This window comes from Plectropomus leopardus, chromosome 8 (genome assembly GCF_008729295.1).
Source record: "Plectropomus leopardus isolate mb chromosome 8, YSFRI_Pleo_2.0, whole genome shotgun sequence".
Taxonomy (NCBI): domain Eukaryota; kingdom Metazoa; phylum Chordata; class Actinopteri; order Perciformes; family Serranidae; genus Plectropomus; species Plectropomus leopardus.
In genome coordinates, this window is record NC_056470.1 from 19,288,223 (window position 1) to 19,302,582 (window position 14,360).

Consider the following 14,360-nt stretch of genomic DNA (forward strand, 5'->3'; position numbering starts at 1 on the left):
GATTTCTCTGTGGGGTTTATTGTTCCACAGACAGCTGAAGAAGACGCATTGTCTCCCACGAGTAGCCATCAACCTCACAAACATGCCCACACACACAATACAATGTTCTACACTAAAATAACAAGCAAGTCGGTGGTAGTCAAGGCTACTTTTATGTGTCACTGCGTGTTATTTAGTTCTCTTCTGCTGAGCCTTCGTGGTCACATGCAAGTGACACAGTCCCCCAATTCCGACAATAAGCTCAGCCAACACCAAATTCTCCAATCTTCTAACCTAAATCTACATTCTCTATCTGAAAATTCCCCCAAATACCCAAATCTCCATCCAAACAGATGTACTTTGAGCTTAAATCTGTAATTCATTTTCGTCCTGGTAGCTGGCCTTTTTCAGGGTGAAAGATCTGTGATTAGTGAAGTGGAGGCTGCATCTTCTCATTATCTTTATGCACGGTCTAATCCGGTTGCTTGCTGGTGTCTTTAGACTGGATCCTCTCTAAACCGAGCCTGCCCCATGCTGGGAAAGGCCACTGCTTTAGGGAGCTTACCCTCTCGCATACACCTCATTATGGGTGCTGGATGGGACCGGGAGGTGTCATTAGTGGCACACATCTGAGGTTCAGTGCTTTAGATTACGCTGGCAGTATACGCTTTACAAGGTGCCATTCAGGTCAGCTCATTTTATTGGCAGAATTTTACAGAGTTTATCGTTCCCCACGTCTATGTCTAACCTTGATGCTTATACTGTTAACAAGATATTTCAGAAAAAATGCTGCATTTGGGAGAAGTCCAGAGCTGCTGTGGACACACAAGTCAAGTAATTCTCTAAATCCAATTAAAGAAAAGCTCTTCATCTCTCTGTGGTACAACATGTATGTCCGATTAAAGAAAAACAGATTATACTGAAACTAATCCTAAATCACCTCGCAAGATAAACATATAGGCCTAACCTTGAAATACCCCGGATCGCTTTTTCTTTTTCTTTTCTTCTTTAATGTTGTGTGTGAGAGAGGGCAGTTATCCCTTTTAAGGCCCTGATACAATGTATTTTGGCATTTGTATTAAATTTTATTTATTTTTGAGAGTAATGTATTGATAATTAGTCACACAGTCAACCAAATATTTTTTGAAAAGTAGCTTAATTTTGTGAAAGTTTAAAAAAGAACATTGATGCTAAACCAGGAAGAAGACATTTAACTATGGAGAAATCTGTAGGTCATATGTCATTCTCCAAGCTTGCATTGCATTGTTAGCCTATCAAGTAAAAGTATGCAAGTACAGGAAGGAAAATGTATCAAAGTATTAAATGCATTAGAGCGGCAAAACCGATACACATCTTTATGGGTTAGTTGTTGTTTTTTGGCTACGTATATGTAGCATATGTGCTTCTGAATGTATCTTTTTACTTGCTATAGCTGCAGCACACATTCAGTGTACTATGTGAGTCAGCAAAACAATATAGTGCACTTTTGTTTTGGGGTTGTTTCTTCAGTTTTTGGAGCCAGCACCGTGCTGTAAACTTTTTCACTAGATTTCTGTAACATGGGTAAGTTAAAGGAAAACAATTAAACGCACAGGTGCAAATCTATTGAAAAACAGCATATATTAAGAAAAGAAGTCATGCCTGAAGTAATGCTTGCAGATTTACACCCCACTACACGACAAAAGTTGAACTGAAACTGCGTTTTGATTCCAAGACGGGTATGTATGGGTAATATGGGTGAGTAAATCTCTATAGACTACAGCAGCTTATACGCAGTAATCAAGAGTGGAAACCTTGATTGATACAAAGAAGCCAATATACAATATGGCTAACTTACTTAACAAAGATAATGATAAACTGACATGAAATATTCATTTATAATTACGGTATTTCATTTAGTTGCTGGGATTACAGAAACTAGCAAACAACTAGTTGCTTAGTATTTTCTGGATTAATCAATTAGCTGCTTAGTCTATAAGACGTCAGAAAATGGTGAAAAATGTCAATCAGTATTACCCAAAGCCCATGATGTCATTCTCAAATATCTTGTTTTTCCACAACCCAAAGGTATTCATTTTACTGTCACAGAGGTTTAAGAGATACCAGAAAAAAATAACGTTTAAGAATATTATTATAATATTATTATACAATTGAAATATTGCTCAAACTGATTAATCCATTATAAAATCAGCTGGCGATTAACTCAATTGTTGACCATGAGTCGATTAATTGTTGCAGGTCTAATATTGTCAGTTAAATAGTTAAACCAAGAAGTTGTTATTCAGAAGTAGCTAAATTTCTATTTTTTAACGTTAGATTCATTTGCAATCATATTCCCTTCAGGTGAAGGAGATAGGACAAAAATTCTCCTCAGAACTTAGGTCAGAATAGCCGCTATCACTGTCCATGGTTCGACACGCGTGCTAGAATGACAATCTGGTTGCCACGGTAATGTATTGCATCTGACTAACAACCACACCATCATCCTCTGTTTTAGAAACAACGTTAACCAAGAAACTGAAAGAAACACTGGCCATGGTCTTGGGTTTTATATCCCCGATTAGACCTCAGTGACATTCTCCATTATCTTTGCCCACAACTGTAGGCTAATCTCAAAAGGACAGTGTCACAGTGCATGCTGCTGAGTGTCACACAACGTAACATGTTCAAGACACAAGCCCACATTTCACTCCCTGTGGCTAACAGAGCTAACATGTAGCTTCCTTAACAACAGGCTATGACCGAGTTATAGTTGATTTTTTATGATACTGTACAATGATATGCCGCTGTCATGTATATAGGAAGCAGATGCAGAGAAGGTGGGACTCTGTATGGGAAGGGGAGGAGTGGATCACTGGGAATGATCCATTGAACATCCATAATCTATCTTCCTATGACAGAGCACACGGAGCAGAAACCAATTAGCTGCACGTCCCATCGGAAATGGAGAAGCAGATACGATAAAAGATGAGCCCACAGCCGCAAGCTACAGGGCAAGTTACAATTAACCTCCCCCTAACACACACACACACACATACACACATATGAGTGTACTCACACAGCTATCCTACACACCTTCTGTGGTTTCGATGATAAACCTGGGGCAGGTTGTGGTAGACTGTAAAGACCCAAAGCAACACTCGGTCACTTGGGATGCCACGTAGAAATTTAGGTCATTGGCTATTAGCATTATTTCACTCCAGTGTCTTTCTCTGTCTCCTCCTCATTTATCTCCCTCTGTGAGATTTTTTCTCCCATAAATCTCAATTCTTAGTTTCTACTGTCTGTTCTTCCATCCCGATCTCCCTCTTTCCTACCTGGCTGCATTGCATAGGTGTGGCCAGCAACATCACAACAAGGACTGAAACAAGGTCACACCTCCCACACACACCATGCACACTAAACACACTCAGGGCTGCGGGGGCAAAGTCACACAAGCTGTGATTTGGGGCTCTGCTGCAGGAGGTGAAGAGAGAAAGAGGAAACAAGGAGACAAGAGGAAGACAGAGAGAGGTTTGATGATGGACATAAAATTATTTCCTCATCGAGCCTGATATAGCGACCTGCCATGCGATTCTCTCCCCATCACCCTCAATCTCGGATGCTATCTGCCCCTGCAGAGAGGGCGCGATGGAGAGAGAATGAGCAATACATAGAGAGAGGAGAAAAACACAGTCAGAGACAGTGTGTGTGTGTGTGTATGTGTGTATGGATGAATAATGGATGTTATGTGTGGATTTAAACTCTAGTTTGACCTATTAGTCACAAACTAAGTCGTCATTCTTGCAATACACCCCCAACTACAGTAATACTAGTAATTATTCAAAGAATACAACATTTTTTCTACTCTTGAACTCTTATTGTTCTTCTTACTCATACATACATCTGTTGTACATTGTAGCATCACACACATATTTTGATTGTCTAACTTTACATAATAGTTTGTACGCTAAATTGTAGTATAAGGCACCAAGTTTCATATTTTTACTCACTTAACACACTCAGCACATTAGTCATATTTATAATTTTAAAATATTCACATACTAGTGCTAATTGTTTTTATTATTACTGTATTTCTATTGTAGTTCTTTACACACTTTACACACTCAGCACATTATACATACTTCTGTTTTTTTAAATGTTTACATAATAGTTCAATTTTTTTTATTATGACTGCATTTCTATTTTATATTTTTACATTCTTTGTGCTGGTACTTATTTCTACTTTCTATAGTTCTCTATGCTTGGCAACAGAGAGATAGTAACAAACTACAATATCCCCCCAGGGATCAATAAAGTATATCTAATTCTGATTGGCTTTAACTTGTGTATCCCAGTACAGTCGCCCCCTGATGTGTATGAGAGTGTGTATTCATTTGTGTGTATGTCTGTGTGTATGCTAGTTACCTGACCGTGCCACCACCCCCTCAGATTCCCATCCCTCCTCCCACACGTTGCCCCCAGTAACAGGAGGAAAAGATGGGGGTGTGGGGGGGGGATAGTGACCATCTGTCAGTGGCCCGGAGATCAATGGAAGTGGGGGGGGGGGGGGGGGGGGGGGGGGGAGGGGAGTGGTGCAAGGCTAAATATGTGGCCCACTGTGACCGGAGCCTGACTCAATATGCAGCCGTTTTATTTACCGACTGAAAACACACACCCCACTAGCCACACTCACACGGCCTTTATTAACGAATGGCTGATTTTCCGGTGTGAGCCAGGAGATGCTGAGGCTGCGGTGTTGTCATGAAACATGCACTTTAGACTCTTAACTACAGCATAAATAGAGATGCTTACATGTGTAGACTGCTTTTAATTTTAAAAACAGGATGGTAGAGTTAGAAACCGTGAGATAGAGATATAATAAGAGAAGAAGGAGGGAGGCTTTTGATAGATTAAAATATATCTAGCTCACTGTGGCAGTGGGTCAAATGAGACTAGGACAAAACGCTCCAGTGCTAGCTAATGAATCAACAACAAAACAATGTCAGCCCTCTGGAACTGCTTACTTCAGCTGCTTCATGGCAGCACACAGAGCTCGCACACTCACATCCAAACAGAGACATATGACATAAATCAATTGTACACATCTACATGAAGCATTTCCGACTGCTACAGTGATGTAAACACGTGGATTTTCATCATCTACACAGCGAGGGCTCTCACCATCGTATAGTGAGAAACACGCTGACATTACACTCTGCTGCAATAGAGACTGGACTCATTTAAAATTCACTGTTGATGCCGGAGCTACAGCCGGAGCTGGAGGGAACCGTTTGGGTGTATAGAGGAGAGGTTGTTTATCTTAGTCGATGTCCACTGAATCAATAAGTTGTTAACTTGTTGACATAATTGTATCGTGTCCTAAGGGGTGTCATCCTTGAATCTGTAATTTTTTAATGCATAATAGGGATTAAAGAGCAGAACTTACCGAGCATTTGGCTGAAGAGCAGCTGCTCCAGGTCTCCCAGAACTGTCACCACTAACTCTGGGTCCACCTTCAGAAAGCTCTTATCATCTTCTCCTTCTATCCCCTTCCTCTCTTTCTTCTCCTCTGTTGACAGAGCTGCAGATCTCCCCTTCTCTCCCAGTTTCTTGCCATTAGTCCCAGTATTCCCAGCTCCATTGGAGTTAGCCTTAGATGGGGGGTCTGCAGAGTCCGTGTCTACACTCTGGCTTGCCTCAGAGGCCTTGCTGATGGGCTTGACCTCAGCGTAAGGTCCGCGTGGTTTACCAGGAGCAGGGATTCGACTTGGCTTGCTCCCATTAGAAGATGGAGAGCAGAAAGGTTTGGGTTTCCCTTGGAAAAGAGACTGTTCAGACTTTGAAAGGGTCCTGGACAGTGGTGGTCTCCCACCCCCAGCCTGACCTGTCTTAGTCTGGCCCGGCTTGTTGATTCCAGTGCCGGGCTGACCTGTGTCATCATTCCAGCGGGGAGATTGGTACAGGTGCAGCTTCTTCTCAGCATCAGTGAGCACACACAAGTTGTTGAGTGACCGCTGCTTGCGGAGCCTGGACGGATTTGGGATTGGGATGGGGATAGATCCAGAGGTGGGCCGATAGACCTTGAGCTCTGACCCGGAGGGACGTGAAGGTCCCTGGGGCAGAGCAGAGGGCTTGGCCAGGGGCTTCCTTGAGGCCATGGCCTGGGCTGAAGTTTCCTGGCAGGAGACAGCAGCAGACCTCAGGTCCAGTTCTCTGGGCTTGGCCGTCATGCTAATGTTAGCCACATTAGCCTCCAGCATCCCTCCTGCAGAGAGCCAAGCAACAGCATCAGTGACACACTCTGAGACACACACAAGCAGACTGTAAGAAATGGAGGGAGAAAAGGGGAGAAAGAAAGGTGTAAAAACACCAAGACTGTCTGGTTCGCCCTCCCTCCCTGCCTCTCTGTCTCCAGTGGGTCCGGGCTCCCTGCCGTGTGAGACTGTGGGTTCACCCCTCTGTTAAAAATGACGAGTGGGCTAGTAGAGTGGCAGTAGCAATCACCCGTACTCACTGCTGGTAATCCATGGATCTGCTGATCTGTTTCGGCTGCCTAAATCCACTTCCTTACAGCGTGTCTGCAGCTCTCTGTGTCACAATAGCACAGCTGAATAAAACACAGCAGCCTCTTTCTCTGTCTCCCTCTCTGCTCCTCTCTCGCTCTGTACTCCCTCCTGCTTGCCAGGCAAGCAGCAGCCGACTGACAGGAGAAACAGTCGCAGCAGCAACAGCAACACCACCCCCACCACCCCTTTCTCTCCTCCCTCAACCTCTCCCTCACTCGCTCGTTTGCTCACCCCCACTGGCTCATTCACCCTCCCTCTCTTTCTTACTTCCCTATTTTTCCCTCCTTCTTTCTTGTTGTCTCTCGCTCTCTCTCCTCCCACTGGCTGATTCACCCGCCAATCTTCTGTCTCTCTTTCTCACAAACATGCACCACAAATGCAGTGTTATGCTGAACACCAGTAAAGGAAGAAAATTAGAAAGACAGAAAAAGGAAAGAAAGAGAGAAATTGGGTAAGAAAGAACAAAAAAAAGAAAAATATTTATATTCAACTCAGCTGTGTGACTCAAATGATCCTAGATGCCAAATACTGCAGCCAGAATAAAGACCCCCAACACACACACATGCACATCCAATCATTCATAATCACATTAGCTGCTCTATTCATCCACTCATATTCAGATTTTCTTATGTGCCCTAATCACAAGAGGCCCACCCATGATTAAGCTGATTCACATTATCTGTAAAACAGCCGTGACTGCAGGATCAGCTTAGAAGACGAGAACAGGACACACATTTACCAGTCCCTCATACACAACCAGATCGGTCAGTCGCTAATTATGCTTCAATTAGTAGCCAACAGACCCTCAAATGATCATCACATCCCCTCCCCACCTGCACCACATTAGCTCTCCACTCATCTCCATTGCTCTTTTCTCATTCACTCCCCTCCTTTCCTTTCCTTCCTCCAGACCTACAGCATGTCCCCCATCCCCCCTTTACAGTTAAAATAGAAGCACAGGTCATTAAGTTTTGCAGGATAGATTCATCAAAATCTCATCTATCCCGTCAGTGGTTTAAAACACATGCACATGTGTGGATGTGTGAATGAGTGTTGGTGTCACTATATTTTTGTCTGTCCTCCCCTTGCATGTGTATCAAAGTGTGTGTGCATGGGTCTGTCTCTACGAGTGTGTCACATTGATGAGACAGGCTAAGAGAAGCCAAAGCTCCCATCCAGGGACTCGGTTAGCTCTGGCACGGTCAACTACGTCATCTCATTGCTCCGGACATCCCATCTCAATCAGAACAGGACACAGGAGTAACTTCTTTATTATTCCCTTGTTTCACTAGGTCATCATCTCGGCTCCTCTGATTCTAATACCCCCAGAATCTATTCCTGTTACTGTAACATTCAGAGCTTTATGGAGATTCGATAAAGGACATTAAAGGACTACTCCACGCCCCAAAGAACCATTTTTATCAGTTACTAATCTCTTGTATGTTGAATTTATAAAGAAAACTTTTTTTTCTCGCAGGCCTCCAGTGAAAAAAAGGGTCCAAAAATGGAAAAAAATTGTTGATGAATTAAAGTCAAAGAGGTCCGCATTTAACAGAAAAACTATATCAGAATTTCCATTTACAAACTTTCACATAATACGTTCAGTACAATCCAAGTCTCATTTATCTGGTTGTATACTCCCAAAACTTCCCAAACGGACAGCCCTCTCGAAAGGGAAGTGACTCAAAAGTTAAACTCTCCAAAGCTAGACTCCACTGATAAACACAGTAATTTTACCTCAGAGAATGCAGGAGGTGCTGGTCTACTGCTTGGTTCATTATTTTGTGTTTTGTGTGACTTCGGTGCTTTAAAGAGTTAAATCAGATTCACCAAAATCACACAATTACACAACAAACTATCAATAGAGATGGCGCTAGATTGACAGCTCCCATGTTCAGCAAGGTAAAATTATTGATTTTGTAAATGGAGTGAAGAGAGCATTGAGAACTTTCACTTTTTGTTGATTTCCCCAGCGAAGAGGTTGGCCTGTTTTGGCAGTATTGAGCATACAAGAACAGATGTTTTGATATAGTTTTGCTTTTCTGACTTTAATTCATCAAGAATTTTCTCAGTTTTGGATTCTTTAATCAACATGGAGGCATGCGAGAAAAACAAAGTTTTCTATGCAAATTTAACATGACACAGAGTGAGTAACTGATGTACAAATTACTATTTAGTGGGTGGAGTATGTGGAGTATACCTTTATCAGAGACAGAGGAATAACATAAGGTCCTCATTTCTTATCTGTCTTAATTTCCATTACAGGTAATCATGATGACAGTGCATAAAATGAACTTTAAGCCCATCATTAAATATTATTAATCAATAAAACTGTAGAATTTGTTTTTGTGTATTAATGGATCCTGTCTGCATACAGTTCTTTTAGCTGGTGAAGTATCTGAGCTCTACTATTAGTGCATGCTCTCTCAAGCCACAGTGCCTGCAGCCATGATGTTATCAGGTCTCAAACTGTTCAGAGTAGTATTCAAACAAGCAGGCTGTTGGGCTAATGCCCATTTTCTGTTACATTTGCATAAATCGGTTGACACTAAACCAGAGTGAAAACAAGCAATGCCCTGTTTGCTTACATTCCACACTTAATATTAGATAGGTGCTTTAAAAACAGCTCATTTTCCAACAGTATCCAAACTGGCGCCAATTGAGCCCAGAAATGACACAGACACACATTAAAGTTTGTGCATAGCAACAACCTAACACCCAGCTGGCCTTGAATGAATGTGTGTAATACTGGAGCTCAGTGGCAGACAAAAACACAGACATACATTGGCTGTTTTATTGTGTAAAGGCCAAAGTTGTTAATCAGAAGCAGCTAGCTTTAATAAAAGACCAATGTTGAGGTGGTTATGCCACACCGAGGCCAGCACTGTGCAATGACAGTTATGGGGGCTCTGGGGCCCGGTAGCAGGCCAGTAGGGGGGTGAAGGATGTAATTTAAGGCTAATAGGTGCTGCACATCGGCTCTTATACCTCCCTGATGAGGGATTAAGGTGAGTCAAACGAGAGCGGCCGCGTACAAGGCAGGTCTGTGTAGCACATGGATGCACGTGGGGCAACGACACGCGTCAGTGCTCTTGAAAGCACGTATACACACAGGTAAAGTGTGTGTTGGCAGCACACAGCAACTTGTTTGTTCCAGTACTCGTCTCTCTGGCTCCAAAGTCTAATCACTTTAATATATGGCTGATGTAAACATATATTCTCTCACTCTCTTTCTGCTAAGTCTCTCACTCTCTTCACACACACTCTTACACACACAGCATGCTGTCTGTGCAGGGTGTCTGACTGACCTGAGCAATCTGGCCTGACATCACAGACGTTGGCAGAGTGTGATGAGTGCCAGTGCTCAGCATTAGCCTACACATTCATCTCAAAGCAGACTCACACATTCAGTGTGCAACAAGGTGTGTGAGTGTGTGTGTGTGTGTGTGTGTGTGTGTGTGTGTGTGTGTGTGTGTGTTTGTGGGCTGACCACAGTGGTAGGAGGGGAATTTTCTATGATGACGGGCAAACAGCTTCATACAAGCATAAAGGCACTTTTAAGCAAAGGTAAGTAAGGGTAAGTGAGACAGGTAGACAGAGATACAGATATGAATGGCCAGATTGAACACAAATCGAAAGAGAGACGGACAGACAGACAGGCAGAGAGAGGCAGGGTGTTTCTGTACTTTGCATGAGCAAATTTGCCCTAGCATCTCTAAACAGTTTGGAACAGATTGGCCACTATATTTCTACAGAGCCACTCATGTGAAGTAGCCAGTAGGACACACAAACACAGATACTGTGTGGTGCATTATATGCATGCTTACAAGGTTACACAAGGTCTCCAGCTTTGAAAGGAAAAGTACTGCAAAAGCAGACTGCTGCTTTGGATGTAACTAATTGTATCAGAGCGACTTAAACTTTAAGAGGAACGATTCCCACTCAACTAAGCAGATGGCGTGCGTTCTCGCTTTCACCCACTCCCTGTTGTCGCCTACTCTCTCTTGGTTTCTCTTGTTTTGCCTTTTTGTGTCGAAGTACAAGGGAAAAAAAATAGTTGTTCTAACGATGAGACAAGCACGAGCGGGGCGGAGAAGTGAGAACAAAATAAGAGTGTGACTGAGAATAGAAAATTAAGAAAAGGGAAGTCAGAACACCATGAAAGAAGCCAACTGGATGCTACTGGTGAGGACAAAGAAAAACATAAGAAAATTATGATGCAGAAAACAAGGCAATGAGGAGAGCGAGAAGAGGAGGAGGAAGAGGAAGGATCTCTGTATGTGTGCCAGAGGAGCAGAGGAAGCCTGTAAGACAGAGAGGGGATATCCTGTCTCAACGCCTCGCCACTCCTGCTATGTTTGCTTATGTCCGCTAACATGCTAATGCATAGGGTCCACAGGACATAGGGATGAATACCACTACATGACACACATACACAAGGGGAAGACTCACACAGTGACACACACAAGCGGTACTGCACCAACACAATAACGTGGCTTTTAATGTCCTGTTTACACGCAAAAATAGTGAGGCGACAATCTGATGCATACAGTGTGTGGCTTCCTAGTCTGAGTCAAAAAAGTAAGTGTGAATGAGAGGAGGGAGTTTTGGTGGTCTGATGATTCCCAGCATGAGTCACCAGCTTAAGCATTTGGACAATTCAGCCACTTCTATCCGTGGTAATAGTGTGAGTGTATCACTCATACCAGCTCCTGATTCCGGAGGCGCAAATGTTAATCCAACAAAAACACCATTCTCCCTCACAGAGGAAACGTCACACACTCATCGTGATTCACACACAGCTGAGAGCTGAAAAACATCAATCTGGAGAGATGTTTAAGAAGAAGAATGTGTGTGTGTGTGTGTGTGTGTGTGTGTGTGTGTGTGTGTGTGTGTGTGTGTGTGGTCCCACAGAGAAGTTACGCACATGACTGACTCCATAACTCGACTCCCTGGGTTGGGAGTCACCCCAGAGGTCAAAAGGATCTTGAGTGTGTGCACTCATTCACCCATTCCTCAAGTCACCCTTGTCCCTCCTTTCTCTCCTCCTTTATCTCTCGCTCTATGTAATGCAGATATAGGAAGGAAGGAAATGTCCCTGGGGGGAGAAGGGAGGAGGAGACAAGAGGAGGTGGGAGCTCTGTCTTAACATCATCACACAACGGGTGCATGGCTCAGAGCGAGATGAATGGGCGAATGAAAAGCTTCTATGTGTGAATTTTTTCTAATTTATTCATACGCGAACATCCACGTGTACATTTCTGCTCTTGTATGGATTATGTGCATCCATGAGCACTCACTTTCCCACGTCATTTCCCATATTATTTGCTCATGTGATACAGTCTGCCACCCTTTTCTTTGCTTTTGGCCAGAAAAGATGAAAACAACATATACATAATTGGAAATAATTAAAACTGGTTCATTCTGTTTGAAAACGCTTTCTGGAAAAAAATGTTTTCATTTTAATTCAAACCATGACCTTTTTTCCTAAAACTTCAGGGCTGTCTGACTTGAAAACAAACTTCTCCCAACATCCTCAACCCGTGGATTAACAATAAGATCTTTTCACTAAAGTATAAAAGCATAAGCCTATGGCATTTTACATTGCATAAATTAGCTTAGTGGCTAGTGAACTTTTCCTATACTCATAACTTAACCAACTTACTATTATTTATGCTTTGTCTTACTCGCCGCCGGTTAAAGTCCCTGCATCACCAGACAAATGTGCGCTGTCTGTTGACTCGCAGTTTTTCCAAAAACAAAACATTTCCACTATGATGATTTATTCCCGAGTAAACAGTGTTATCCTTATCATCTTTCTCTTGGCTGCTCGCCATCATCTGTGACTCTGTGTGACGGTGACACAGAATTTTGAAATAAGGGCACGTCTGAAAGGAGATGATATGGATTGATGTATACTTTGCATCAGTGTTCCGTGATTGTTGCTCATTTAATCGATCATCTTGACCATCCTTGGAATAAACTTCACCTTGCCTAGGACGAAGCCAAAACCAATAATAAATGTGGTCAATTCCAAGACAGGACCTTAAAAAAGTTGTCCCAAGGCCTATATTGTGACCAAGACCAATCTCAACTACTACAACATTGCTTCCCCATCAAATTCAAAAACATAAAAATCTAGGCCATCACTTCAGCACTGGACTACAGAACTCCTGTTAGGTCAAATACAGGGTCAAATAAAGAATAAGCCATGACATTAAACCCTAAATAGTGATTACTGCCTCTCTCCTGGCAGTGAATGAGGACACAATCTAGTCCACGCTTATGTCTGATCATCTTCCCAAAGCTACTAAACCACTCATCACTGTCCAACGCCAACTCGGCATATGTCTCTCTGATTAGATTGGCCAAAGAGGATTACGCACTGTCTAAGAGTAGATGCAGCCTAGGTTATCAAAATGCTATCCACTACTACACTGACCAGCAGCATTAAAGGGATGGAGAGCATGACATTTATAAAGTGCAAGCTGATTTTATGCCTTCATTACAAAAGATTTGCTGATGTCTACTCTTAGAAAAGTGATTGGTTCAAGGGGATTTAAAAATGTACTTCTCTATGTTAGGGTTCTTCTAAGGGAGGCCTATAGAGCTGGCCTGAAAGATGATTGAAAAAAAAGCCAACCATATACTGTATCTCTACTACTATTTTACATTGTTTATGTTGTACACTGATCTTTAAGTATATTCCAATTGTATACATGCTGTAAATCACATACAGTGTGTAGCCTTGATTGTAAACCAGCAAAGGATTTAAAAAGTCAAAACTGTTGCCTTTATGGCCATTCCCATTGGCTATAAAAAGTGAAAACTCTCTAAGGCAAATTCACAAAAGGACTTTGTGACTTTTGCGGCCGCTCAACCTGCACATAAAAGACTAAATGAAACTGTGTAATTCTCAAAGCACCCCTAAATTGTGTCGAGGTGCTCCTGTGCTATTTGCACATTCGCACATTGGTCCCTTTCCGTGCAATAAACCTTGTTGAAAACAATACAGTTTACAAAGCTCAGCACTAAGAGCCACACAAAGTTACAGTTTATTCGCATTTTCGGAGAGTTTGTGGTGACTGAAGTGCACCAAAACTTACCAGTGATAATGGCAGCAGTGGTTATAGCTCGGCAAAGTTCATTCTAACCTTCATTAAAGTACAATTTATGACAGGACTGTTGCTGTTGCTGTGCTGCAGCTGAGTGCATGTTATTTAAAAAATATATTAAGATAGACACATTTTTTGTCAATCATTAACACTAATTTGGGAAGCCTCTAATATAAAAGGATCCATGTTGAATTTTGTTAAATAGAGGTTAGCATGAGAGCAAACTCTTGTTTGTTTACTTTCCAACACACATTATATTTATTCAGGGTTTATTTTCATATTTCCCCCTGGTCATCCATGTCCCACCTGCAGTGGCACAGTTTGAGAACCACTGCATTTAGGCAACTGGGGCCATATTAAATCCAGAATAACACAGTGCAAGTTGACTCTTGGCTACTGAATGTAATTTCTGTCTTTCCCTAAGAGACAAATCATGAAATCTCTGCTCCATATCGAGTGACTGTTTTGAAATAACAATGCCGAACTGTTGCGGTTTTCTATCTGTAAATGTCAATGTCAGAGGAGGGTGGGTGTGGGATGCTGTGCAGCAGAGTTTCATGTCCCTGTGGACAAGGTTCTCAGACCAGATGTACACATGAGCTCCTCTGTGTTTTTAGGCATCTGTACAGTACGCATGTGTATGAGAGAGAGAAACAGACAGAGAGTGAGAGAGACAGCTGATATATTCTGATTGTCCGTGGGGAGCATCAGGCCATAC

General features: G+C 42.4%; 1 protein-coding gene across 3 annotated transcripts in view; it reads right to left on the bottom strand.

Annotated features, from left to right (window-relative positions):
• The window catches only part of LOC121947357 (neuron navigator 1-like), a 113,931-nt gene that overhangs the window by 83,729 nt on the left and 15,842 nt on the right, over nt 1-14,360 (bottom strand). For all 3 annotated transcript variants that reach the window (XM_042492373.1, XM_042492372.1, XM_042492370.1), the window contains exon 5: nt 5,408-6,226. In XM_042492373.1, coding sequence (XP_042348307.1) covers nt 5,408-6,226 — 819 coding nt within the window. The remainder of the gene's footprint in view (nt 1-5,407; nt 6,227-14,360) is intronic.